At 43.3% G+C, this 25,818-nt stretch overlaps 3 protein-coding genes across 4 annotated transcripts; all 3 read left to right on the top strand.

The window, feature by feature from the left end:
* Positions 1–13,142: 13,142 nt before the first annotated feature.
* On the top strand, positions 13,143–15,006 carry LOC111076906 (actin-5C). The gene is made up of 2 exons (XM_022370956.2): positions 13,143–13,245; positions 13,736–15,006. The coding sequence occupies exon 2, from the start codon at positions 13,744–13,746 to the stop codon at positions 14,872–14,874; it is 1,131 nt and encodes a 376-aa protein (XP_022226648.1). The 5' UTR covers positions 13,143–13,245; positions 13,736–13,743; the 3' UTR covers positions 14,875–15,006.
* Positions 15,007–16,988: 1,982 nt separating this feature from the next.
* LOC111076909 (putative fatty acyl-CoA reductase CG5065) lies at positions 16,989–19,144 on the top strand. The gene is made up of 8 exons (XM_022370960.2): positions 16,989–17,099; positions 17,170–17,455; positions 17,524–17,760; positions 17,823–17,932; positions 17,996–18,372; positions 18,452–18,522; positions 18,582–18,707; positions 18,776–19,144. Exons 1-8 carry the CDS (start codon positions 17,045–17,047, stop codon positions 18,996–18,998), a joined length of 1,485 nt encoding a protein of 494 aa, XP_022226652.1. The 5' UTR covers positions 16,989–17,044; the 3' UTR covers positions 18,999–19,144.
* A 156-nt stretch (positions 19,145–19,300) lies between these two features.
* LOC111076907 (broad-complex core protein isoforms 1/2/3/4/5) lies at positions 19,301–25,500 on the top strand. 2 transcript variants are annotated; one of them, XM_022370957.2, is made up of 5 exons: positions 19,301–20,083; positions 20,160–20,829; positions 20,892–21,128; positions 21,196–21,339; positions 25,001–25,500. In XM_022370957.2, the coding sequence occupies exons 1-5, from the start codon at positions 19,814–19,816 to the stop codon at positions 25,312–25,314; spliced, it is 1,635 nt and encodes a 544-aa protein (XP_022226649.1). In that variant the 5' UTR covers positions 19,301–19,813; the 3' UTR covers positions 25,315–25,500. The 2 variants fall into 2 exon arrangements, with proteins under 2 accessions (XP_022226649.1, XP_022226650.1); XM_022370958.2 differs by lacking the exon at positions 25,001–25,500 and adding an exon at positions 22,688–23,131.
* Positions 25,501–25,818: the final 318 nt, after the last annotated feature.

Here is a 25,818-nt window from a genome sequence, read left to right on the forward strand (position 1 = left end):
TCGACTCAAAGACTTCCCGAAGGAGTCTAGTTACAAATCTGTAACACTGTCTCTGGGAATAGTTTAATCGAAATATTCATGTGGTTTTCCCTGCCATTTTTTCTCACTCCCTCCCAGTGTGGCTTAGCAGCAAAGTATGGGTTTCCAAGTCCATGTTAATTATCCTCTGCAGGGGTAAATGCAGGATATTCACTGAGAAACGGCTTTTTCTTTATTTTATCTGCAATGGGAATTTGTATGCGACCGGAAGACCCCTAGAATGAGTGACTACATTTTTGGCTTTTCCCCTGATAAAACTGGGAGATTCTGCCCTAGACTCAGAGCCCAACAGTGATTAGTCAATCCAACCACCATAATCATCAGCAGCAGCACCACCACCAACACATTACCAACAGCTGATACTCGAGGGTTCCAGATTTCGGATTCGGTTGCATGTTGCCCCAGGACAGATCCGGACAGCACCAGCAGCGCACCCACCCCCGGTCTGGTGGTGGGACTGTGACGGGTGCTCGGCTGGTCGGGTGGTCGGGTGGTCCGGTCTGGTGTTCGTTCTCAAGGTTGAGCCGCAGGCGACCCTCATTTTGGCAATCGCAGTCCCATAAACAGATATCCCTCGCAGTCCCACCCCCATTCCAATTCCCATTCCCATTTGGGGTGGTAATTGTAACGGCCAAGAGCCACCCCTATGCATACCCTATAACCCGAACGGGTGAATCATTTTACTGCTCTGTGCTTCTGAAATTTGCTGCTGATTTTGTGTTTCATTTTTTTTTTTTTCATTTTGTCAAAAATGCTTGCAGAAAATCAGGGAAGTGGAAACGGGGCACGTGTCGTGTCGCTTTCACAAAAATTTGTTGGCGAAAATCTCCCAAAAACGAAAAGATTGGCAATGAGTCATGCGCGTGAATTTTTGTTGTGTGTTTTTTGTATATCACAAAAATGTTTTAAGATGAATGCATTCAAGCAAATTGCATACCACTTTTGGTTTTTTGTTTCTTTTTAGTGATTTATTTTCGTCTTCAGAAATGGAAATGCAATTCGTTGCGGTCTGTTTCCACAGTCCAAAAAGCGTGCAAAGCGCTTCTCAAGAGGCTGTTACTAGGAGGTGTCTTAGTCTCTGTACTCTTACTCTTAACGAGAGGGGAAAAGTTGGGTAAATGCTCGACACAAAAGATCTAAAATTTCCATTGAATTCCCCTATGAATTATCGTTGCTTTAGTCGGGTGGTCGGGTGAATCCCAAACTGTTTACTTATTAATGGATTCTTCAATGATTTCATTGATGATTCACCAGATCAGCAATGCCTGTTCAATTATGAATATGAATTAAAACCTTGTCTATTACTAAGAATACAAAAAAATAAATTTTGTTTTTTTATGATAGTTCTATGATAGTTTTCCTTGCTTTGAAGTAGATAAACCTCTGCATTGATTCCTCTAACAAGTCTAACAAGATATCATCATAAATTCAATTCATTGGAACAACAATTGTATCCATGTATGTCACACATACGTTGACACAGATCGTGTGCACCCATGGGTCTGTCTGACAACAAAAACAAAACAACTCCGTTATAATCCACTTGCAACAGTCAAACAGCAAACCCGGTTAACACACACACATGCAAATGTTGGATGGGAAAATAAATACGGGTAAGTGGAGTATTGTTTCAGGTCAGGCTGCAGCATCGCAAGATAATTAAGCTGCACATGCAACAACAAAAAGAGGCACAAAATACTTAAAATGTAAGTAGTGCGAGAAAACACCTCTGCCATAAAATAATGCTATAAAAGTCTCTCAAAGCTGTCTTCCTATTGATTTTCTTATAGGCACCAAGATCTGAGTGGGCATGTTCCCAGAACTTTGCACTTGAATAGAGCTAAGTCCGATATGCATACCCAAAAGCGGTTTTCCAACGATGCCACTGCATGATTTTAATTCCAAATACTCTTTCTCCACTCTCCACTCTCCACTCTCATCACTCTGCTCTGGCTCATGGCTAGCCCTGGACTTTCTGTGGTGGCTGCTGCATCGAACGGTATCAAAATTTACTTTCGCAAAAATTTGCCTAATAAATAAATGTTTAAAAAACGTTTATTGTTGCTGCATTTCATTGTTGTCATTGGTGCGTTCACTGAAATTCTGATTAGCCAGTGAAAGTCTTTCCTCCATTTCTTTGACGCTTTTTTTCTTTGCCCCCCTTTTTTTTTTTGGCCTGAAACCGTTAACCATTTTTGGCTTGATCTTGTATTGTCTCGTTGTCCGGATTGCCGTTTTGTATGCGGACCGCACTGGGGCCTGGGCCCTCGTATATGTACATATGTACGTTTTGCACTTGAGATCGCTGGATAACGGACAACGGGTCTGTCATTGGAATGAATGGTGTTACCTAATACACGTGAAAATGGAGCAAGGGAAAGGGCAAGGGAACGGGCAAGGGAAGTTATGATGGACGAAGAAAGATCATAGATTATGCCACTGGCTACTCGCTTGAGTGGAGCACACGCCAAGCCCATCGGATGCATCACAAAACTTATACTGTCTTCTGGTTCTATTTTGTTTTTATATTACAAATATTTAGTTCCATCATCTTTTTTTATGGATTTTTCTCTCAAGCATTAAATCAGCACCCGTTCAGGGCTAAATTTGTGTTGATCTTTAATCGAAAAGTTTTCCTATCCATGCTTTTGCTTGGGGAGAACATAACAAAAATTAATGATCACAACAACAAATTTGTGTGACTTAATTTGGTGAAGTATATTCGCCACTCCGTATGGTACATCTGTTGACAATATGTCAGTATCTCAGTGTTGTTTTTGGCCAGTTTCCTAAGATACAATGTGTAGTAAAACGGCGGATGCAACGCCTTATACAGCGAGATACACACACACACACACACGCACGCACTCGCACAACATCAGTATGTATCCCTAAAGCTCTGGCTTTTGGGGCGGAGGTTACGCCTACGATCAGGTTCAGTTTTGTATCGGCAATATATGGACAACAATTTGAGTTTCCGCTTTTTGCGATACCTACCCCATACAGGAGGTATATTTACTTTGACAGAATGCTTGCAACGCATAGAAAATGAGAATATCCGACCATATAGTATAGGGTATAGCTGCTATATGTCCGGATCTATCTGCTTTACATTAAGAAGATATTTGCCATGCATATTGGATGGATGCATGTATGAACCTGCAAAGGGTATCTATCGACATAGACGATAGAAATCCTCTCTTGTTTCGAATGTCGAAAATAGTTTTGTTACATTTTGTCCATAAACAACCATCATTCGCATACACACACGCACACACACATGATGCCATTGCATGTACATTTTTGGTACAAAAGCCGATAAAGGCTTCTCAATCGCTCTCTCTCTCTCTCTGTGTCTCCCTCTGGCATACGCATTCGAATTTTGTTCCATTCGAAATGCCAACGGCCAAAAACGGGCAGCGATGTCGTCGTCATCGTTGACGTCGCAGCCAGCGCAAGCGGCGACAGCTCAATGTCAATGGCTCTTCCAAGCTTTTGCTTAATCGAATGTGTGTGCGTGTGTGTGTGTGTGTACGAGAGCGAACCCGAAAACGACAACCAAAAAATAAAAATAAATTATACAAAATTAAATAAAAAATGCCAAAAACGTTGACTCTTCTTTGGGTTTATGTTGCCTTTTGCTTGTTTCTTTCTTTATTTATTTATTTTTTTCGGGTTTTTGACAAATTTTTGTTTTGTTTTTAAAAATTTTGCCTTTTTCTTTATACAGTCTCGTCCCTCAATATTGGCTGCGTACAAAAAGATCCTTCCTGCTGATTTTCGCAAATTGAAAGATTGAGCATGTTCAGAAATTAAGTAATATCCTTGTATTTCAGAATATCTTTTGAGAACACCAATGCTATCTTGCGAAAGTGAAAAGTCCACACAAATAGTGTCAGCTGTATACCCGTTGACCGATTATTGTTAAGTTCGAACGTTTTCCCGTTAACAAATGTCTGAAGAATGTGCTTGGTAGGGGAGAGAAGCAGTGAGCGCAAAACTTTCATTGAGAACCAAAGAGAAACAAGAATTTGAGAGCATGAATTTGTATACCCTTTTGCCCGCGTATTCTGATTTGAAGAAAGTGTTTCCCATGATAATCCAAACAATGTTTAATATTAAAGCTCCATATATTTTTACATATTTATGGTTATACGTGTGTATAGTCTTGGAACTCAGATTGATTTATAGGGTATCACAAAAGTCTTGGACCCGAGCCAATTTTTCTGTTTCATCAATTTTTCACTTTTTTCAATGTGTGCCTTTATTTCCAGACAGAGTCACCGTTTTTGTTTTGTTTTGTTGATACCGCTGCTGTTGACTATTTGGAATAAATCTAGGCACTCTGCAGGCTAGTTGACTAGGTACACATATTTTTATAAAAAATGCATTTCAGGGAGAGCAAAATTTTAGAGTCTTGGGACCTAAGCAATTATGAGAAGGATATACATACATATGTATGTATTCATACAATGCAGATTCTGGTCCGTCAAAGTCCTTCAAAATGGACCCATAGAAGATCATTGATCAGGAAAATGTGGGTGCAAACGGTCTTCAAATTAGGTCAAATGACGATGTTAAACCTTCTACAAGGTCCCGCAAGGACAAAAAAAAAACCAAATTTTTCTATTTGAACATGTGTGTACATACGTTCCTATGCCGCTGTCCATAGGTGTCACATACTCAATATTTTTTTTTTGCTGCCAGCTTCTTTCGTTGCTGGGAAAAAAGTTCTCTTTTTGTTGCTGCGCTGCTCCCGCTCGCTGTTTTTTGGAGCGCGGTTCAGGCTCTGCTTCTGTTTTCTCATTTCTTTCCCATTGCTTTTGCTATTTTAGCAATTTCAAACGTAACTGGTGACTCCGACTGCGACTTGTTCTTCTGTTTGGAGTTCGTTCTCTCGCCCAAGCAACGGTTTCTGCTGCTGGTGATGAAGATCAAGCAGCATCTCGCTCGCACTTGTTTGTGGCCTTATGTATGTATGTTAAACGGGTCTCCCCATCTCAATTATTTATATTTTTTTCGTCAGTTTGGTTTATATTTTTATGTTGTTTACCGTTCAACTCGTTTAGCTTTTTCTATTGTTAAGCAAAAACAAAAACAAAAGCAAAAAAAACGGCTCAACTTTTGTGTATTTTAGATGACGCCGTTTGTGTTTCTCTGTTTTTTGTTTGTTTTTAGTAATAGTTATTGTGGTATTTGTTGTACATTACGCTTCCAGTCGATGATTCATTTGAAAAACATGGAATTGAAACTGAGCTGTCTGGCTGGCCGGACGCTCTGTATCGCTCCCATAGCACAATGTCGCGTCACGTCGCGACCCTCAAGTTTTTCGCTCGTCCACTCTCTTTAACCCTGCAGCGTGTATGTGTGTGTGCATTTGTGTGGGCTGCATTCGGAGTCGTGTGGATGAATGACTCACCATTGACCCATGGAGCTCAAGTTATCATTAAATTCCAAGATCTTCACACAAATCTTTCGATCTACACTTGAGCGTGACTCACATTTAGTTTGTCTTATCGACACAACACAAGCCTACTACTAGTCGTATTTATTTTTGGATTCCGTAATCCTTATCAGAAATTCGAATAATCACACATACACATATGCATTTATTTAGTATGTATATGCATATATATTTCATTAGAATTTATGGACTGTTGGGCAACAGTAATGTCCATAACTCTATTTATGGGCATGATAAGAGGACAGGGCGCCAACGATATTGCTTTCCAATCAGCCAATTGGAAAGGAAATGAAGGGCGGAGGATGAGGATGACTGAAGATAATGGTACGCAGCACAAGTTATGTGGCCTTTGATAGGACGACCAATTCAAGGGACATAGCCAAACGATAACTGACGATAACTCCTCGTTGATCCATTTGAGGAACCTACCAATTCCATCTGAGAACTACATAGCTTCGAATAAAAGGTTTCCAAAGCTCATTAAAATTAAGAGTCTGATCTCGAAGAAGGAACGGGCGAACCTTTGGCGAACTTTCTGTAATTTTCACACTCTTAAGTGCCTCGCCCTCCCACATGCGGGCTGGCTATCGCATTGTCACAATCTCTGACCATAAGTACATACTTTCTCCAGCATTATGTTGAGAGCCCATCCCGCCAACGTTTTAGAGAAGGCCTCACGCAATTCTTTCCGCTTTGTACCCGGTAAAATCTGGATATGTCTGGGAGTATCTCGGTCCCCGAATCTGGGTGTGTCCTGGCCCGCTTCTGTTGCACGCTGGTCTGGTGCCACCCCAACCCCTACACACACCCAGAAATGTGCGCCGGCTCGGCTCACGTGTGTGCGCTTTTCAATTTGTGTAATTACGGGCGACGGCACTGGGCATGAAAATGCTGCAAGAAATGGCATCTTTATTTGAATTTTCCATTGTCTGTCCGTTTAATTGACGTGGCTCACACGCAGGGACAGTGACAGGGGGAGAGACCCAGCTGATGGCAATCGACCGCAACGGGCCAACCCTGCGAAAATGGAACCACAGAAATAAAAAAAATATTCGACCATCCGATACCTGGCAGCAACCAAAATAGAGAGAACTCTTATAAGCATAGAAAATTAGTTGGCAGCCACAGTCCATTCTCGAGTATGAACTACAAAAAAAGTACTCTTATTGGAATCCAAACAGCACTTATGCATTGCTTTCGCGAATTGAATATACCCATGTGGGTACCTACGGGGTAACGGGCATAAAATTTGTTCAAAACATCAGCACCCCCGGCATCACCTGGTATGAAGTGGAATGGCAATGGTAATGGTAATGGGAACGGGAATAGGGCGTTTGTGTTGGTCTGTAGGCGCACTTATTCGCTCGCATATGTTGCATACTGTATGTATAAGTCACACATATGTATGTATACGGGTATACTTACATATATTGAAATTTTCATTAGAAACCTCTTTTAGGTTCGCAACCCACATTCTTGTGGCCTGGCTCAATCCACAGTGCAGATTAGCTGAGAATTATGAAGCGTTGGATGTATAATAGAGACACAATCAATGGGATACGCAGGGCGTCTCGCTCTCTCTCTCTCTCTCTCTCTCTCTCTCTCTCTCTTTCTTTCGCAGTTACCATGCAAATATGTTGCTATAACCTTATAAATGCGACGTATAACAGCAACTGTGACCTACGGCTTACCCTATTGGAAAGCTTCTCATTAACATAATAAATCAATTCTAAGTTCATTAATTAACTATATTTATGGAATAAAAACTAACAAAAATCATAGCTACTTTGTATACTTGCCAATTTAAAATTTAAAATGCCAAAACGTTCTGGAAGTTAAAATGGCTAATAAGTAAAATTCAACGTAGCAAGGGTATCAATGATTCGCTTTATCTCCCACCCAAGAGCAGGGCTTTCCTGTTGCTGCTGCTAACAGTTTCAAAGACGGATTACCAGTCACTGCTTCTGCTGCTGCTCAGTAGACCGACCGACCTCGCACTTCCACCCACGTACAATTTCTGCTACTTTTTGCCCACATTTCTTCCAATGCCAGCCGCAGCGGTAATCAGATGCGATGCGATGCCCAAGTAGTGAAAACAACAACTACAACAACGCGTCTCGCCTAAGCTGGCGCCGCCATAAACAACAAGACAAGACGTACAAGAGAAACGAGAAAAAAAGAGCATAGAGCCAGAGAGGCGGCGGCGGTAAAGGTGTCGGCAGAGAGCCGCCGTCTAAGCGTCTGGTCTGTTGTCTGTCTCTCACACACTTGCACATTATTTACAATTGCTTTTACACCTTACAGCTTAAGTTAGATGCTGCTACTGCTGCTGCTGCTGCTCCTGTGCCCATCCCTTTCGCACCCCATCCAACCAAATCCAGTGCTCCATCAATGTGTGTGTGTGTGTTTGACGTCTGGCCGGTAAACTAAATGAATGACTCAATGAATTTTTGTCGCCCTGCCCAGACAACCTTTTTATTGAGCATTTTAAAAGGGATTTCTTTGAAAATACATCGCACCCACAAACCGTTTACATTTGTTACTCATCGTTCTCATGCGAGTTTGTCATTCAGACATAGAATGGAAAGACAAAGACAGAAGATACAAGAGTTATTCCCTTTGCAAATTTCATAGCCTATGCGATATTCGTCGGATCGCGAAAAAAAAGTTCAGTGAGAGTATAAGACAGACTCAAATGGTGATGATGGGGGGGACACGCACTCCGTTAACCGAACATTGCCATTGCAATGTGCGCAGTGCGAGTGAAAGCACACGTCAAAACAAATAAAATAATAATAATAATTATTAATTTTCTTTCACTTTCCCGCGGCAGCTCCTGCCACAACACTCCCACACACGCACACACACACACCCACAGACATGCAATGGCGACTTTGCAGCTCCTCCTTAAAGCCATCTTCTCTTGCGATCATGGCAAATCGCCCTCAAGTGCAGAAAAAAAATCTGCGCCACGTAAAGTGCAATTAACAGAGTAATTAGCAATGGAATTCAACAATTTAGCATTATCATATTCGTGCTGATATTTATATGTGTGTCCATAAATGTCTGCATAAAGTAAATAGCAGAATATATATATTGTTTTCTATCAATTTTATCCTTGACTGGAGAGCGGGCATGTGTGCGAATTTTCCAAACGTTTTTTTTCGCGCAGCAGGTTAAGTAAACTAACTGTCCATGGCCTTGCCTCTACATATGTACTTATCTCCCTCTCGCATCTGTCGACGCCAACGCACGCACGATCCACAACGAGTATGTCTACCTTCTCTGTCTCGCACTCTCGCGCTGTCTAAGCGCACGCAAACTAATTAAGACAACAATTAATGATTATCTCTCCTCGTCCATCCCATGGCCAATTGTGATGCAAAGCCAAAATAGCCAAATAAAAAATAAAACAAAAACAAAAAATGTTGAAGTGAAAATGCTTTTTGCAAACTCCAAAACCTGCCCAAAAGCGGTTGCAGTGGCCCGGCCATGCGTGTATGTTAATGGTGCAATATGTACAAATAAAAATACGCAAGAAATGGAGAGAAAAACAATTTAATTGCGAAAAATTAACGAAAATTTTCACATTTCAATGACCTTGACAATGGCGCTTTGCTTTGGCCCAGGCCAGATAGCCTCTGGCAGTTTAAGTACTGGCGAAACCAAGCAGCAGTTAATTTGGAGACATATTATAATCACGAACCTCTTGTCTCATAAAAGTAACAGTTTTGCGGCATAGTCAATCAGCAGAACATAAAATATAAGTATGTAAATTATGTAAATGCTGCAAACAGCAGCTTCTGCTTCGTTTACCCGGTACTTAAAGCTAAGAAAACTTGTAGCAGGGAGGAGGTTAAAGCGGGTACCGTACCTGTAGTTGTCTCCACCACGGGTTGATGGGCGTTTGTGCATGTGTGTGTGTGTGTGTAGAAAACGTGACGACTTACGTACTTTTGGAGAAAGGTCGTTGATCATGGCTACAATGTGTGTGCATAGCGGTTTCAAAGTCAACATCAACGACGCTGTTTTTGGCAATTTTAAGTATTTCTAGTTTCAATAAAAAGCCAGTTATTTATGTACATACATACAGATGTGCATATGTATGTTTGGATTGACAATAAATTATAGCCCCTCTCTAGCCGAACAACACTTTGAATTCCCCAGCTTAACCCCACAATGACAAGGTTAGCGGCCGGGGCAAAATTTTCTTCGCCTAATTGAGAAATCTCACTTGCTAGATATGGATGTTCTTTTTCAGTTTGTCTGGCCGACATGCTTAGAGCACTTTGATGGCGATTTTCCAACCAGTTTCAGTTCCAATTGCTTGTGGCATTCTAAAATGATTTGTGGGTCCAGTTGCTCGGTCCGATTCATCGGACCGTTAGAACAAGCCAATTTTCAAAGACAGCTACCTCTACGCTACTCTCTGCGTTGGATAAGAACAAGAACAAGAAGAACTCGAACTCAATGTAAAACTCGAAAGTTGCGAATCGAATGGAATTTCGGAATATGCTGACGTCTGCGAATAAGTCCATGCGAATAAACTCCGATTTCGGTATTTACCTTGGAAAACTGCCATGCAATTTGGTGATTTGTTTCATTTGTTTAAATGGAATTGTTGCAACGATTTCAATTTCTTCCAAAATAAAAACAACAAAAAAAACCGACAACAAACCCAAAAGTGACTGTGGACAAGCAGAGAGCGAGATAGAAATAGATAGCGAGAGAGGGTGCTGCCAAGTCGGGCTGTGGCTGGGCGCGACGTCACCGCCGCAGTTGGTGCCACTCCTTTGACCAGTTGCCCAAACATTGACTCTGTCTGAAAGTGTGTGTGTATGCGAGTGTCGTTTTCTTTTTATGCTTATGCGAGAGAGGGAAGCGCAGTGTCTGTCTCTCTCTATCACATGGTCTGTTTGTTCGCTTATCGCGGAACATGTTCTGTTCAGTTCTTTCTGACTTCCTTTTGTGCGTCACTTTGGCTAGAAATAGTAAATTGTTTAACCACAGATTAGTCAACGAATAACAAATAAATAAAATAACCGAAATTCCCCTCAAACAACAAATCGCTATGCTTATTTATGTATTTACTGCCATGTGTGAGCAATGGATGTTTAGAGTTTGTTTGCCGTTACAAAAACAGCTCTCTCGCACAGAGAAGCTCATGCACACAAATGGCTCGCTTTTTCGGCTTGCCTCCTCTCCAGTTACTTTTTCACTTTTTTTAATTTGCGGCATTTTTTGTCTGGTGGTAAAAACATTTGTAATAGTATTTGCATAGCTTTGATACATTCTGTTCTTGAAAATCTTGGGAGAGCCGACTTATCAAGCTCAGAGCCGCTTGTGGGCAACAAATACAACATAGCCTCTGGGCAGCAGACTGCAGGCTAGAGCAAGAGCGCAGCATTCAGTTGTCTTCGTGTGTTTGCTGTGACTCTCTCTTCATCTCTGTTGCGCAAACGCGTTGTTGTCGCATCAGAGTGCCAGAGAGGCAGCTGTTTCTGCTGGCGCCGTTATAGCTGAAACCGGCTTGGGGCTCCCGTACCGAATTTTGAATCCCACTTGTGAATGCCCTACCAAAAGTTAACATATAATGGAAAAAACACAAAATAGAAATCAAGGTTTTGGCATACGTACGGAATGTAAAGAATGAGTTTAGCAAAATAGGACAGATATAAGCCAAACTTTCTAATTGGAAAACTATTCGGCCGTTTCCGAAATTGTAAACAAATTGTTCAGTTGTGGTTGGATTTAAAAAAAACTTTATGAAACTTTACAAAAGCTCACAGATGGAATGATTTTCAATACATTTTAAGGAATGGAACGATAAGAAATTCGTACGGGTAGTCATGAGTGAGTGGCTGAGTCATTTGTAAATATGTAAGAACTTTTCAGATACTTATTGACCGATGCAAGCGGGTTTTTAAACAAGCCCAAAAACAAAGTGAACGAACCCCTCGCAAGCCAATACAAACTACAATACACCATTTAGAGCAGGCAGGCACACGCATATCGTACACACACACACAAGTGAACATGCACACACCCATGTGCGCTCGCTCACCAGCTCGACTTTTGAGCGTGGAAATTCTCTTGAAAATCGACTGGCGAACAATTCATACCCATATATGGTAAACTTGGCTGCGGAATGGAGAAATGTCGCTGATAAGGAGCTGAGCGCAGCATGAGCGTGAGTGACGTAGCCGGCTGGAAAGCTGGCTTTATAAAACGGCAAGCAACGACCAGTTTTCATATCATTACAGTTTGAGTTCTTGTGCTGTGTGGATATTCCCAACCGACACAACACCGCTCTCCAATCAGCCAGCAGTCGTCTACGCAAAAGACACTCAACCGAAAGACTTAATTTATATTAATTTAATTAATTTTAAACAAAACAGACCAAATGTAAGTATACGAAAACAGTTTGACACGATCCAGCAAAGTCCGAGAATTCGTCCCCCACCCCCTTCGAAAAGCCATCGCAAAAAAACATCGCAAACCGTGCGACAAAAAAAAAAAAACAAAAACAGTGAAAATGTTTTATGTTTGATAACTAAATTTTTTTGTGTGATAGTGTGAAAAGTGATGGAAAAGTTAGTCGAAAAATTCGCAACTGAAAAGTCTATCTTAAAAGAAAAGATTGACGGAAGGTCTACACTGAGAATGTCAGTCCTAAAAATGAGTTTCCCAGAAACCCCCTTACTGGGACTGAGAAAAGTCTCAGCTGAAAATATGCCCCTCTACACAACAACAAACTACTTGTGTACTCGCAATTGCGTATTCATACAGATTAGTTCTAATCTAAAATATAGCACCAAGACACATACATAACTATATAGATATACATGCATATGTATCTATAGACGACTGGGCGTGTCACGCGCCATTTTACGATTTCACTCAAGTGGGAAAAATAAGTAGACCAAAATCTTTGGTGACAGTTTCGTTTAAGACATTTGAAATTCAATTCGCGAACCGCTTTCTTTTTCCCACGCCCAAAATTAACTTTCCCTGAAAGCAAGATTCGCAAAATAATTGTTAGACGTTCATTGCAGCCCACGCAAAGCCCCCTAAAGAAAGATCTGTGGCAGATCATAGTATAAGCCCATGCTATAAGAACTGTCCTGTCCCGCCAGTGACGTAGGCAGATCGCAATCCATAAATGTTTGCGGCGTTTGTAGGCGGCCAGAAATAGTAACAGAATCGCGTCATTAAAGTTATTTGGAAAGACTTGATCGTTGGGGCTTTAAAATGCCGGCTTCAATAAATTCATACACACATATATGCACATTTGTATGTGTGTAAGTCGCCGACGTCGCTGTCGCCGTTGCTTGTGCAAAAATGGAGAAAACCTTCGGCGTCGGTCTCGACAGTATGCGAGTGTGTGTGTGAGAGCGAAAGCGAGCGAGCAACGGAGGCGACTTTTTCGTTCGACTGCGTTTCGCTTCGAAACATGACCATATATGGTCACAAAAGTTGGCTTCGACGATTCCACTCGTTCGCTCTCTGTCGCACGCATGCGCTTGCAGCCGTTCGAAATGTGCAGGCGAGAGCGAGTCGGCACACACACACACTCACGAGACAGATATCGCGTCAAAGCCGACGCTGCCAGCCCAGGCATTGAATCGTTGTTAACTAGCATTGCCGCTGACACGGCCCGGTCTGTTCATTCCTCTTTCGACGGTCAAACGGTGCGGTTGCAACTTTTTCCCTTTGAATCGTTTTTTTAAAACAACAAAAAGGTAAATTAAATGGTTTAGTGTTTCGAACAAATTTTTAAAGAAAAGTGGCTTTTAATTTAAAACTGTATCTCACTGAAAAAAGTACGCGATTTTGTGGGCAAAAGCTTTGTTAGCCAGCAACTGCACGAGCACATCAGTTTCTTAATATTTTTTTATGGTGAAGTTTACCATCTTGGTTTTTGCAATAAACCGACGATTCGCGTGATACTAAATTGTGGTGCTAGACCGGCTTTAATACAAATAAATTTCGTTTCTTGCCCTTTCTGTGCTCTTCTTTTGCGGCCGCCATTTTACAGCGCCTTTTGCCGCATACACACACGCCGCTCCTTTGCACCGGCATTCAAGTGCTTTGTGTCTTGGCTTGGCTGTTCCTCTTTCTTTCGGGGTGGGGCCCCAGAGCCTCTTGTTCGCAATTCACCCTGTTCCTGGCGCTCTCTCGCGAGTGTTGAATCTTACCGGAACTAATTGTTTCTTTTGTATGTCCTTGCAGCTTACAATATGTGTGACGAAGAAGTTGCTGCTCTCGTTGTCGACAATGGCTCCGGCATGTGCAAGGCCGGTTTCGCTGGAGATGATGCACCCCGCGCCGTGTTCCCATCGATCGTCGGCCGCCCACGTCACCAGGGTGTCATGGTTGGCATGGGACAGAAGGACTCGTATGTGGGTGATGAGGCCCAGAGCAAGCGTGGTATCCTCACTCTGAAGTACCCCATCGAGCACGGAATCGTGACAAACTGGGATGATATGGAGAAGATCTGGCATCACACCTTCTACAACGAGCTGCGTGTTGCCCCCGAGGAGCACCCCGTTCTGCTGACCGAGGCCCCTCTTAACCCCAAGGCTAACCGTGAGAAGATGACTCAGATCATGTTCGAGACCTTCAACACACCCGCCATGTATGTGGCCATCCAGGCTGTTCTGTCGCTGTACGCCTCTGGCCGTACCACTGGTATCGTCTTGGATTCTGGTGATGGTGTCTCCCACACTGTCCCCATCTATGAGGGATATGCTCTGCCTCACGCCATCCTGCGTCTGGATTTGGCCGGTCGCGATCTGACTGACTACCTGATGAAGATCCTCACGGAGCGTGGCTACTCATTCACCACCACAGCCGAGCGTGAGATCGTGCGCGACATCAAGGAGAAGCTGTGCTACGTCGCTTTGGACTTCGAGCAGGAGATGGCCACCGCTGCCTCCAGCTCTTCTTTGGAGAAGTCTTACGAGCTTCCCGACGGACAGGTCATCACTATTGGCAATGAGCGATTCCGTTGCCCCGAGGCCCTGTTCCAGCCCTCGTTCTTGGGAATGGAGGCGTGCGGCATCCATGAGACCACCTACAACTCGATCATGAAGTGCGATGTGGATATCCGTAAGGACCTGTACGCCAACACCGTCCTGTCCGGTGGCACCACCATGTACCCTGGCATCGCCGATCGCATGCAGAAGGAGATCACCGCCCTGGCCCCATCAACCATGAAGATCAAGATCATTGCTCCCCCAGAGCGCAAGTACTCCGTCTGGATCGGTGGCTCCATTCTGGCCTCGCTGTCGACCTTCCAGCAGATGTGGATCTCCAAGCAGGAGTACGACGAGTCTGGCCCATCCATTGTGCACCGCAAGTGCTTCTAAGTCTAGCGGTGGACTTCACGCCTTCGGGCGTACGAGAGGAAGAGGATGACGACGACGACGGAGGAAGAAGAAGCAGAGCGAGTGCGAGTAGTGCCGGCAGTTTATGTGACGTGTCGAAGGAGTGCAGCACAACAAGAAGACCATCATTCACGCCGCCTCCAACGCCCACACCCTTGCGGAGAGAATGCTCATCCCTAGGGTGTGGGTGGGGGGAGACGGCTCCGTGTTGTGTTCTAGCATTAATTAATTTATTCCACATGAGATATGATATAATATGTATTTTTGTTTTTTTTTTTGAATATCCCTAATATAACAACAAAAAACTGAGATGAAAACTAGAACAGCATTATCTGCCATTCCACGGACAGAGCACACACTCTCACACACGAATGCACCCACTCACATACAGACACCATACACGCTCGCACTTCCCTTGCACACACACCACACACACACACACACACACAACCACCAGAACAACAACAGTGCGTGGCGTGGAGTTGGCTTCCTCGTCGAGCGCGTCGGCATGACAAGGACAACTACAAGAACATTCAACATCATCCAGAAGAATCATTCTATTCCCCCAAAGCAAAAAAAGACAACACAAAAACAAAAATGAAAGCAAAACACAAACAACACACTAGCGTTTTGTAAAATTAAAAAGCAACCTTATGTATTATTTTTTAATTATGATGTAATTATAAAAACAAGTGAAACAAAAATATGAAAACGAAAGAAAATCAACCTCGTCTTCTCTTCTGTCTCCTCGTCTTCTATCTCTGCACTCACACACCACCACACTCTCTGCTCCTGTTCCTGCTCTGCTCTGCTAGTGCTCTCTGCCTGTGCCTGTCTACCCGCTCTCTCTTGCTCACTGTCTTTTCGCCGGCCGGCAAGCCGCTCGCACCAAAACTCTCATACACCAATACCCTTACATACATACATCATATATATGCATATACATGAATGTGGATGCAGCCAGTAGTTGCTGCTTTGGCGTCGACTGCAGAAGAGTTTTTTTTTTGCATACGGTACTCCCATACATACGACATGAAATACATTTGTAATTTTTTTATTTGTATACTTTTCTAATTGCATGCGTATCGAATGATAAGTTTACGCCTGAAAATGTTAATTAAAATGTGAAAATGCAACTAAAAACATACAACCAAAACGAGTGAAAACTCTTGAAATATTAACATACATATCCATGTACATGTGTAGTCTCATGGTTGGGGAAATGCCGTTGGAAATTATCGTTGGGTGGATGGTTGGGAGCTTTTGGGGGGGTCAGTGACCTGACGTTCAAAGCTGATGCTGTGGATGATGATGTTCTTAAAACCTGCTTAACAGCTGTTAGAACTCTTTAACAGGCGCCTGTGGCCAGCCGGCGTAGCGCGTACATACACCAACAAACACACACACATCCGATGTTAATGACTTACAGAAGAGCGGCAGCCTCATCGATGTCACTGCGATTAAAGTGCCGTTTTAAGTGTTATAAACTATACAAAGAGAAGCATAGCGCAGCCCATAAGTAAGAGATTGTGAGTTTGTATAGTTTTGGATCGAAATTAATTAAGACTGGAACACGTGCAGGCGGAGTGGAGAGCACGACAAGGAGCATCACAACTCACACACAAATAACACACACACTTGGGACATGCCTGGGCACTGCTTGCTTTTTAAAAGACCGTGTGAAACGGTAAAAATTCTCTTATGGCGCTTTCTTTTCGATTCTAATTTTATTTGTTTTTTTTCGTTTGGGTTCAACGGTTTCATTTTGCTATTGGTTTTCGAATGAATAGTTTTCGGAAATTTGTTCTAGAATACGTTCTGCTGGAAGGGAAGCACGGAACTACAGGGAAATTTCGCTTAGGCGAATGTCTGTCCGAACGATACCCAGGCTCAGCTCAGCCTACAAATATTTAGTCATGATCTTGGTCGCATATACATATAATGTATCCACTGTCTAAGCGACAACAATGTAAATTCGCTGGGCTGGGCCCTGGGGCCCTGAATATTCATGCGACCTTCGGGCAGGGGGTCGGCAGCGTACGTTCCACGATTTGAATATGATCGGAACCGGGATCGGGAACGGGCCGTCGTACTTCGCCCACGGCCTGGATCTAGAACGATTTGGGACAGCGATCCGTGCGGGTGTAATACGATGTCTATAGCAGCGGCCTTTAAGGATCACGAAATCTTCGTAACCGGCGCCTCGGGTGGGTATTGTGATATTATATCAGGATATTGATACACTCAAAACGACTGATGGGGGGTGGACGCTTTCAGGTTTCATTGGAAAGGCCCTCATCGAAAAGCTGTTGCGATCATGCCCCAGTCTCAAGAAAATCTACGTTCTGATGCGGCCCAAAAAGGGGCACAGCATCGAGGAGCGCCTGCAGATGCAGGGGGAGTCAAAATTGTATAAACGCCTGCATAAGGAGCAGCCGGAGGCGTGGTCCAAGCTAGTGCCCATTGCCGGCGACGTGGAGCAGCTGGGCCTGGGCATTTCTGAGGCGGATCTGGAGAGGCTGCGTAACGTGACCATTGTCTATCACTCGGCGGCCAGTGTACGGTAAGATGGGATGGGATCCTCCTTCAAATGCGAGCTGCTGCCATTCATTGCAACGTTTTTTGGGTTAGCTTCGATGATCCGCTGCGATCCGCCATTCTAATGAACACACGCGGCACCCATGAGCTGATCAAACTGGCCCTGGCCTGGAACAAACTGAAGGCCTTCGTCCACGTGTCCACCACGTACTGTAACCCGAGCGTGCTGGAGGTGGAGGAGCGCATATATCCGGCAATTGCCGACTGGCGTACCACCATTAAGCTGGCGGAGACCTACGATGAGGAGACCCTCGACATATTCAACCTGAAGTGAGTGGCCAAGCAGAAGGGCAGCCAGCCATGTAACATATGATTACGGTTACCTATTGCAGATATGGAGACTTTCAGCCCAATTCGTACACCTTCACCAAGAGTCTGTCCGAGCACGTGGTCAACGATTACAAGGATCAGCTGCCCATCTTCATATTCAGGCCATCTATCGGTAATGAGACACCCCGACCCATGTTGTTATTCCTATATATAACCCCCTGTATTTCCCGCACAGTGGTGTCCACCATTGATGAGCCTATGCCTGGGTGGGCGGACAACTTTAACGGCCCCACCGGACTGCTGGTGGCCTGTGGCGTGGGCATATTGCGCTCCCAGAACTGCGATCCCAATGTTGTTTCCGATTTCGTGCCCGCCGATGTAGTGACACGCGGTCTGATCCTGGCTGCGTACAAGTTCCTCGTTGAGCCAGAGGCAACGGCCAAGGATAAGCCGCTCTATGTGGTCAACTGTGCCACGGCCAATATCTCGAAAATCACCATGGGCGAGGTCATCGAGATTGGCAAGACCTACATCCGTGAGAATCCATTCGAGAAGACGCTTTGGCTGCCCGGCGGCAGTATTACGCCGTGCCCGGTTCTGCATTTCATACGGGTGAGTGCCGCAGCGCAGTACCAAAATGTGGGCTCCATTTGATTATGGATCGTATTTCTATTCCCCATTTGGACATTAGTTCTGCACCATGCACCTTCTGATGGCTGTTGTGGTCGACACTCTGCTGCGCTTGTACAACGAGAAGCCTTTGTAAGTGTTAAGCGAGGAGAAATTTTGAATATCCTCTTACGGCTGTTCCATAATTACAGCCTGATGAAGCTGCAGCGACGTATTTTCGCCGCCTTTAGTGCGCTGCATGTGTTCGCCTCCACCGAGTGGCACTTTCACAATCAGAATTTCCGGTCCCTGCACGACCTGGTGTCCGCGAAAGAAGTGTAAGTTAGCGCCCCAGCACAGTACAGCTGCCCCAATCCTCCCTATTAATCCTCTCGCCTCTTCGCAGTGACATTTTTGGATTTATGCAGCATGCAAACATCGACTACGTGGAGTTCTTTCAGCATGCCATTCGTGGCGCCAAGGAGTTCCTGCTGCACGAGAGCCCCAATAGCAGCAAAAGTGCCCGGTTCCGCGTGAAGGTCTTCTATGTGCTGGACTCTCTGTGCCGGGCCATTGTCTATAGCTTTTTGCTGCGACTCATCTATAGATTTGTTGTGAGCCTGTGGTAGTTCCACCGCCACCGCCACTCACACTACTAGATTTATTTTATTTTTTTTTTACTTTCTTTCTCCAAAGTAGATGCTTAGCACACCCTCTGCTGCATAGTTGCACTTAATTTTAAGGAAAATTTATAAATTTTTTTGGTACTGGTAAATGGCGGTTTTTTTAATTGCAAATTTTCGAACTTGTAACGTCTTATTGCAACCATATGGCAACTCCGGCTGGAGGGGCAGCGCCATCTAGTGCATATTGTGCGTACTGCAATAATCGGCGCATTTGCAGCCCTGGTGCACAGGGTTACCTTTTGATTATCAAAAAAACAAAATGGTGGCATATAATATTTTTGTTTGGCCGCGTACATAAAAAAAATTTCGTGTATAATTTGGCCATAAACACTAACAAAAGTGAGCAAACAATCAAAAACGTGCGAGAGAGACAGCGGTGAAGCGAGCACGGCGATAGAAACAATAAAATTACACGAAATCAGGCAGCAATTAACACAGTTGATCATCGAACGCTGGTTTGCCGAAGGGTAGCGTAGCGGCCTGGCTGCCTGCCTGGTGTTTGGTGTTGGTAAACCTCTTGGTGGGTCGATTGCGCTGGTCCAGAGGTGCCACCCGGGCCACCCAGCGGTGGTTGGGCAACGGCATTCTACTAGGGTGGTGGCAGTACAGTACAGGTAGCTGCAGTCCGCCCCCAGTATCTCCTCGCACCAGCTGGAAGAGGCGATACCAAAACAACAACAACAACAGCAAACGAGCAACCTGCAAACTGCCAACTGCATTGCCGGTTAATTGGATTAGTCAGTCCGTAGGTAGTGGAGATGGCCACGACACAGCAGTACTCGCTGCGGTGGAACAACTATCTGCGCCACCTGACCTACTCACTGGACAACCACCGGCTGAACGATGATTTTGTCGATGTCACATTATGCGTGGACGGCAGAAAGATTAAGGCCCACAAGGTGGTACTGTCCTCGTGCTCATCATACTTTAAGGAGATATTCAAGGAGAATCCCCATCCGCATCCAGTCATTATATTTAAGTTTATCAAATTCGAAGATCTCAACTCGATAATCGAGTTCATGTACCAGGTATGCCACACCAATCCACACTCCATTCCATTCCATTTCATTTTGTAAGCGGTGAACCGCTTGTTGTGTCTTTTAGGGCGAGGTGAATGTACAGCAGGAGGCGTTGCAATCGTTCCTGCAAACAGCCGAGCTGCTTGCCGTCCAGGGCCTCACCGCCGAGGAGAAGGAGAAGCCGCAGCTGCCAACATTGCCGCTCAGCGATCATAAGCTCATCAAGACCATACCCAGCACCATAAGAGCGGTGAACGATCAGCAACAACAGCACCTTCCACAGCAGCAGGTGCCCAGCGTGGCACAGGCGCAGACAGCAACGCAAACCATCGAAATACCCACGGCCACGCTATTGCAGGCAACGGCTGCCAGTCAGGTTCAGACGCAAGTGGCTGCTGCCGCTGCCGTTGCCGCTCAGCTTCAGGTCCAGCAGCAGCAGCAGGCGCAGTCTCAGCCGCAGCAACAGCAGCATCATCATGTACAAACCAATCATATACAACACATCCAGGTGCAATCGGCACCACTACCACAGCAACAGCAGCAGCAGCAGCAATCCCAACAGCAGCAGCAACAACAGCAACAGCAGCAGCAATCACAGCCACTGCCGACAACGCCACAGCATTTGACCATCACGAATGCGGTGGCCCTGTCCGTGGCGAAGAAGCGTAAGCTCACCTTCTCCGATGATGATGACAACATCTACGCCACCGAAACGGTCGCCTATGCCGGCAAGGATGACCAGACTATTGTGAAAAGTAAATCAAATAATCAAACACGACAAATTGAAATCCAAATAATATTTTTAACCTTGTTGCAGCTTCTGATATGACCTTCCTAAGAAGTGCCGTCAAAATGGATATACCCGACTATATTGTGAGCGAGGTGGATGATCGGCTGTCGGACGGTGCCACGCCGCAGACGTCACAGGATGCCACTACCGGGGCAGCGCAGACGGTGGCCCAATACTCATCCGAATATGAGATACTGACCGAGTCAGAGATCGAGGAGAAATATCAAGCGGATGCGGAAAATGCCGAGATAGCCATCGAAATGAGTGAGTAGCCTCAAGCAGCACTGAATTTAACCATCTGACGGCACCCCTTTTCCGCCCTCAAATAAAGCCCGCCTGTTGGGCAGTGGGACGGGGGCAACATCCACGCCCCATGCTGTGTTAGAGGATGGCAGCCCGTCGGCAGTTCCCTCGACTACGGTGTCCCTGACGCCGGTCAAGGCGGACAGCAAGGGCAACAACGCGCCGCCAAATGGTAAGTGAGACATAGTACGATTGGGTAGGGATTTTGTTAGGGCTTTGAGTGGATTTAGCCCAATTGATTGATACAACAGCTGCGTAGGAGCACGACTGACTTTGGGCTCTGGATAGCTGTTGAGTCATAGACACAGTCATTGCATTGTTATAGCCAGAGATCACAAAAAAGAGTTACGAGTTGCAAAAACAAATTAAAGTCGAATAAGTGTCCTCCGCGGAGGCTACACTCATTTTTCAAGAGGATAACTTTTGTTTTAAAGACTAATATTTACTTTAAAAATCAAAAATGATTTTTATTTTAAAAATTTTATCAAATAATTCTTACTGTAAATATTATCAAATAATTATTACTTTAAAAATTATCAAATAATCATTATTTTACAAATTGAAAATTTATTTTTACTTTAAAAATTTTAAGGAGTTTTTTATTTTCAAACTGAAAAAATAAAAAAATGAAGAAGAAATTCCTGATTTAAATAATACAAAGCAGAATTTAATTTGTATATCATAATTGTTACTAGGGAAAAAATTGTAATTCTTATGATTCCTGGTTATAGCCATATTCGATACCCTCACAACTATGTAAAGTACATAGTAAATCACACGACATACATATGTATGCTAATTGTATGTTTTTTTGGTATGAAAATGTATGAAAATACATATGAAAATATGTATGTACCAGTTAAATCATATCACATTTTGTATTTATTTTTGAATTCGTTTTAGTGAATGTTGGTTAATTGAATGGAAAGTTGGATTGCAGCGATTGTATTTAGATGGAATTAAATTTCAATTTAACCAAACAAACAAAAAAACCAAAAGATTAAAAATATTACCGAAAACACACATAGACACACAAACAACAAACATACACCCCATACAAAGAAATGAACCAAGATGTGGTCGGTACCCCCCCTCCCTTTAAGTTGCTTCCTTAGGTTTTAGATTTTAGCATTATTGATTTGATTTTTAATTTAAGTTACATATATTAAGTTTCTGGTGTAAATGGATGTGCCTAGCTAATTTGTACGACTACTATGCTCTGTAGATTAGTGTAAAAAACCGCACTGCAGCTTCAAGCTCTAATTATGTATTTAGTTTAGTTATTTGGAGTTGAACTGTTAAATGTATGTGTACCCAACCAATCCAGACCCAAACCCACGCCCCGGTCTCCCACATTTATGTCGTAAGAGTTGTTGTTGTTGTGGCTGTCGAATATGTCTTCAAAGGGTGATGCAGAGAGGGAGAGAGAAAGAGTGCAGAGGGGATACATGGGGGATGGGGCAGGAGGGGGCCACCAAACTGTTTTTTATTGATTGTACGTATTTTCTATATATTTTTAGATTCGCCCAATAATAAGTGGACAGAATGTCAGTTTTGCAAAATGGTTATTACCACGGTTAATCTTTGGAGACATATTCGCACCCAACACACACCACAACCGCCCCGCAAATGTGATCTCTGCAATAAGAATTTCAAAAATAAATACAGCCTCCGCGAGCACATACGCATCTCGCACGAACAGAAGGTCACCATCAAAACGGAGAACTGATGGGCAATCTACACGACTGCCGAAACCTTCATCAGCCTCAATATGAATATGGGCAGCATACGAAACTAAATGGAACACAAAACAAGAGAGAGACACACACAGAGAGAGAGAGAGAGAGATTCCAAGATATATATATAAAATACTATATAGAGAATAACGTCCAAGTAGCAATAACAACTGAAAGATTACTCTTTCCAGTCCACACACAAGAAAAAAAAAAAAAAGAGTCCACCAAATCACCAAACACCAATCCATCATCCCCCACCCCACATCAAAAATTAGCCAAAATTTGTCAAAACAAAAAACTCCAAAATGCAAAGCAAAAGTGTGGAGAGGAGTGGCGAAGAAAGAGGAGAGGAGAGGAGCATTACGTCTAACAAACGACTAGCGATATGTGTCTAAAATAGCATTAGTTTATACACATCCATATAGTTACGATATATACGAGATATATACTATATTATATTAAGTTAAGGCTAAGGCCAAGGCCCAAGTCAGAGTCAGAGTCAGTCAAGAGTCAGTGGAGAGCTGGTAATCCCCCGTCGTTGACCAAGCCATTATTATATGTAAAAGGTATTTTTAGTATCTAGTACTTTGCTTAGTGCAACAAAAATCAACGTTTTTTATTGGATAGCAGAGTACAAATACCGACCATTATGTATATATACACACACAAAACACACACACCAACACACACACAAATTGATCCTCTGTGGCATCTCTTGTTTCCAGCAAAGGCTTTAAGCTAATCTAAATCTATTTATGTACTTTGCTCAACCCTCAGATAATAATCCCCAATAATTGTACAAAACAAAACAACAAACAAAACAAAACAACTTCATTAGCATTCATACTATTTGGCCATTCTGTGTTCAAAGCAATAGAGAGATTTATGCCGCATAGTCGCATTGGTGGAGGAGGGGGGAGTGGAGCGTTTTGAATCGTTTGTAAAGTAGCTAAATTAGTTGTAGGTTTTAGTTGCCCCCCCCACCCAGCCAGCCGTTAGTTTAGTGTTGATTAAGCCACAAGCCAAGTGAAAACGGAAGTCATCATATGATAAACTGTACATTAAGATTAGGTTGAACAAAAGTATTTTTGAATACCTGTAGAAATCCTCTCTAAAGACACTACACACACACGCGTACACCCACAGAGATGCATACTAAAGATTATCTAGTTAAATGAAACCAACTCATACGTATTAATATAACGATCCACATGCATATATGTAGATCTATGTATACAAAATATAGCTAGAGTTATACTATATCTAATGTATGGCCACTGTATGGATGATCAGATTTGTCTTTGTACCATTGAATTTTTGATTTATGAATTGAATTGATTGAATAGAATTAAAAAGCAATTTAGGTAAGTTCAAAAGTGGGTCTGATTGCAACAGCAAATATACCAGAAAATCATAATTTTTAACGTTCAGTTAAAATTTGATTTATTTGCTAAAATATTCAATTTGTTTTGAAACATTTTTTTTCGATTTTCCGTTCGATTTCTATTGAAATGCCAAATTATCAATATATATATGTAGATAAAGCAAAGCAATTGATTTCATATTTCATAATCTAGAATAATTAGACGCAATTATTTTGTTTTGAAGTTTTCCCATGATTATACATAACTATAAAGATTTAAAAGACAAATTCATTGAGAGATTCCATACAGGGCCATAGTCCCATAGTCCGGATGGCCCAAGCGTCCGACTATATCCAGTGAACGAAGAACCGCAATGGGATATAGAGATTCCCATTTGATCGATCCCTCCCTAGCCCACAATAAGCCTAAGTACATAATGTGTATGTATATAATATGTATTAATAGAAGAAAACTACGACTACGACTAGATTATCCAATTTAAATCGTTTTGCTAAAATGAGACAGACAGAGAAGGAGATATGACAAGGAGAAAGTCCAAAAGAGACAGACAAGAGAGAGAGAGAGAAATAAACAAAATACAAAATACATGTGTAAACCAATTAAACGATAGAAAATCAATTATGCTGAGCAAGCAAATGTGGGGATGGGCTAGCAGAGAGTAATACACAATACAGATAATAAAACTATGTACACCTTTTTTTGTATATTGCAGCACCCAGTGGAATTGGAACTGGAACTCGATTAGGCACTGATACGAATACCGAACCACTGGCCGAGGATGAGACAGTGCCAGAGGTATACATGCCGCTCATCTGTCACTTTTGCAACCGACGCCTCAAGTCAACGAACGCCTTGAGGCGACACATCGCGTCCAGGCACTCGGAGATACAGGACAAGCAGCACGAATGTTATATCTGCATAAAGAGCTTCAAGACCAAGTGGTCCCTGTCCACGCACAACTCTCGTTTCCATCGCGATCTGCGCCAGAGCAAGGAGTTTATTAAAATCGAATCGGCCGATCACTGAAGCAAATGGGGAAAAATCAACACTGAGACACAACAAGTATTTTCATGCCCGGCATTTTGGCAGAAGGAAGCGTTTCCGAACCACCCCCTCTTGATCAGCATTTCGTCCGCATATTGGAATGTGTACGCGAATAGGGAAGGCCAATTTCTGGGTAGACCAAATATCAATATCGATCAGACAATGGTTGTATAGTTCTCTGCCTTTTGAACACTTATCGATGTGATTGTTTCCTATGTAGGGTACTAAGGTACCAGCCGCCAGTAAGGAATTCTGAATTTAAGCACAGATATGTAAAAGCAAACAACCTGAACGCTTCGCACCAGATGGTTCACTAGGCACCCGATTAGTCGCATGTAAAACTGGCTTCAAATTAAATTTTCCTTCCATCGAAAGTATGAAACTTTGTAAGGCTTATGTCAAATATTGATTTCATTTGGACTCTTATTAATGCCATCGGTTCGGTTTCATGTGCCGCTCGTCGTTTGGACTGCGTTTCTGGCTGAT

Source organism: Drosophila obscura, unplaced genomic scaffold (genome assembly GCF_018151105.1).
Source record: "Drosophila obscura isolate BZ-5 IFL unplaced genomic scaffold, ASM1815110v1 contig_165, whole genome shotgun sequence".
Taxonomy (NCBI): domain Eukaryota; kingdom Metazoa; phylum Arthropoda; class Insecta; order Diptera; family Drosophilidae; genus Drosophila; species Drosophila obscura.

Coding starts and splice junctions, on each gene's coding strand:
- LOC111076906 (XM_022370956.2), top strand. CDS start 13,744: ATGTGTGACGAAGAAGTTGCTGCTCTCGTTGTCGACAATGGCTCCGGC.
- LOC111076909 (XM_022370960.2), top strand. CDS start 17,045: ATGTCTATAGCAGCGGCCTTTAAGGATCACGAAATCTTCGTAACCGGC. Junction 17,456..17,523: donor CACTCGGCGGCCAGTGTACG/GTAAGATGGGAT, acceptor TTTTTGGGTTAG/CTTCGATGATCCGCTGCGAT. Junction 18,373..18,451: donor CGGTTCTGCATTTCATACGG/GTGAGTGCCGCA, acceptor TTTGGACATTAG/TTCTGCACCATGCACCTTCT.
- LOC111076907 (XM_022370957.2), top strand. CDS start 19,814: ATGGCCACGACACAGCAGTACTCGCTGCGGTGGAACAACTATCTGCGC. Junction 20,084..20,159: donor TAATCGAGTTCATGTACCAG/GTATGCCACACC, acceptor TGTGTCTTTTAG/GGCGAGGTGAATGTACAGCA. Junction 21,340..25,000: donor CAACAACGCGCCGCCAAATG/GTAAGTGAGACA, acceptor TGTATATTGCAG/CACCCAGTGGAATTGGAACT.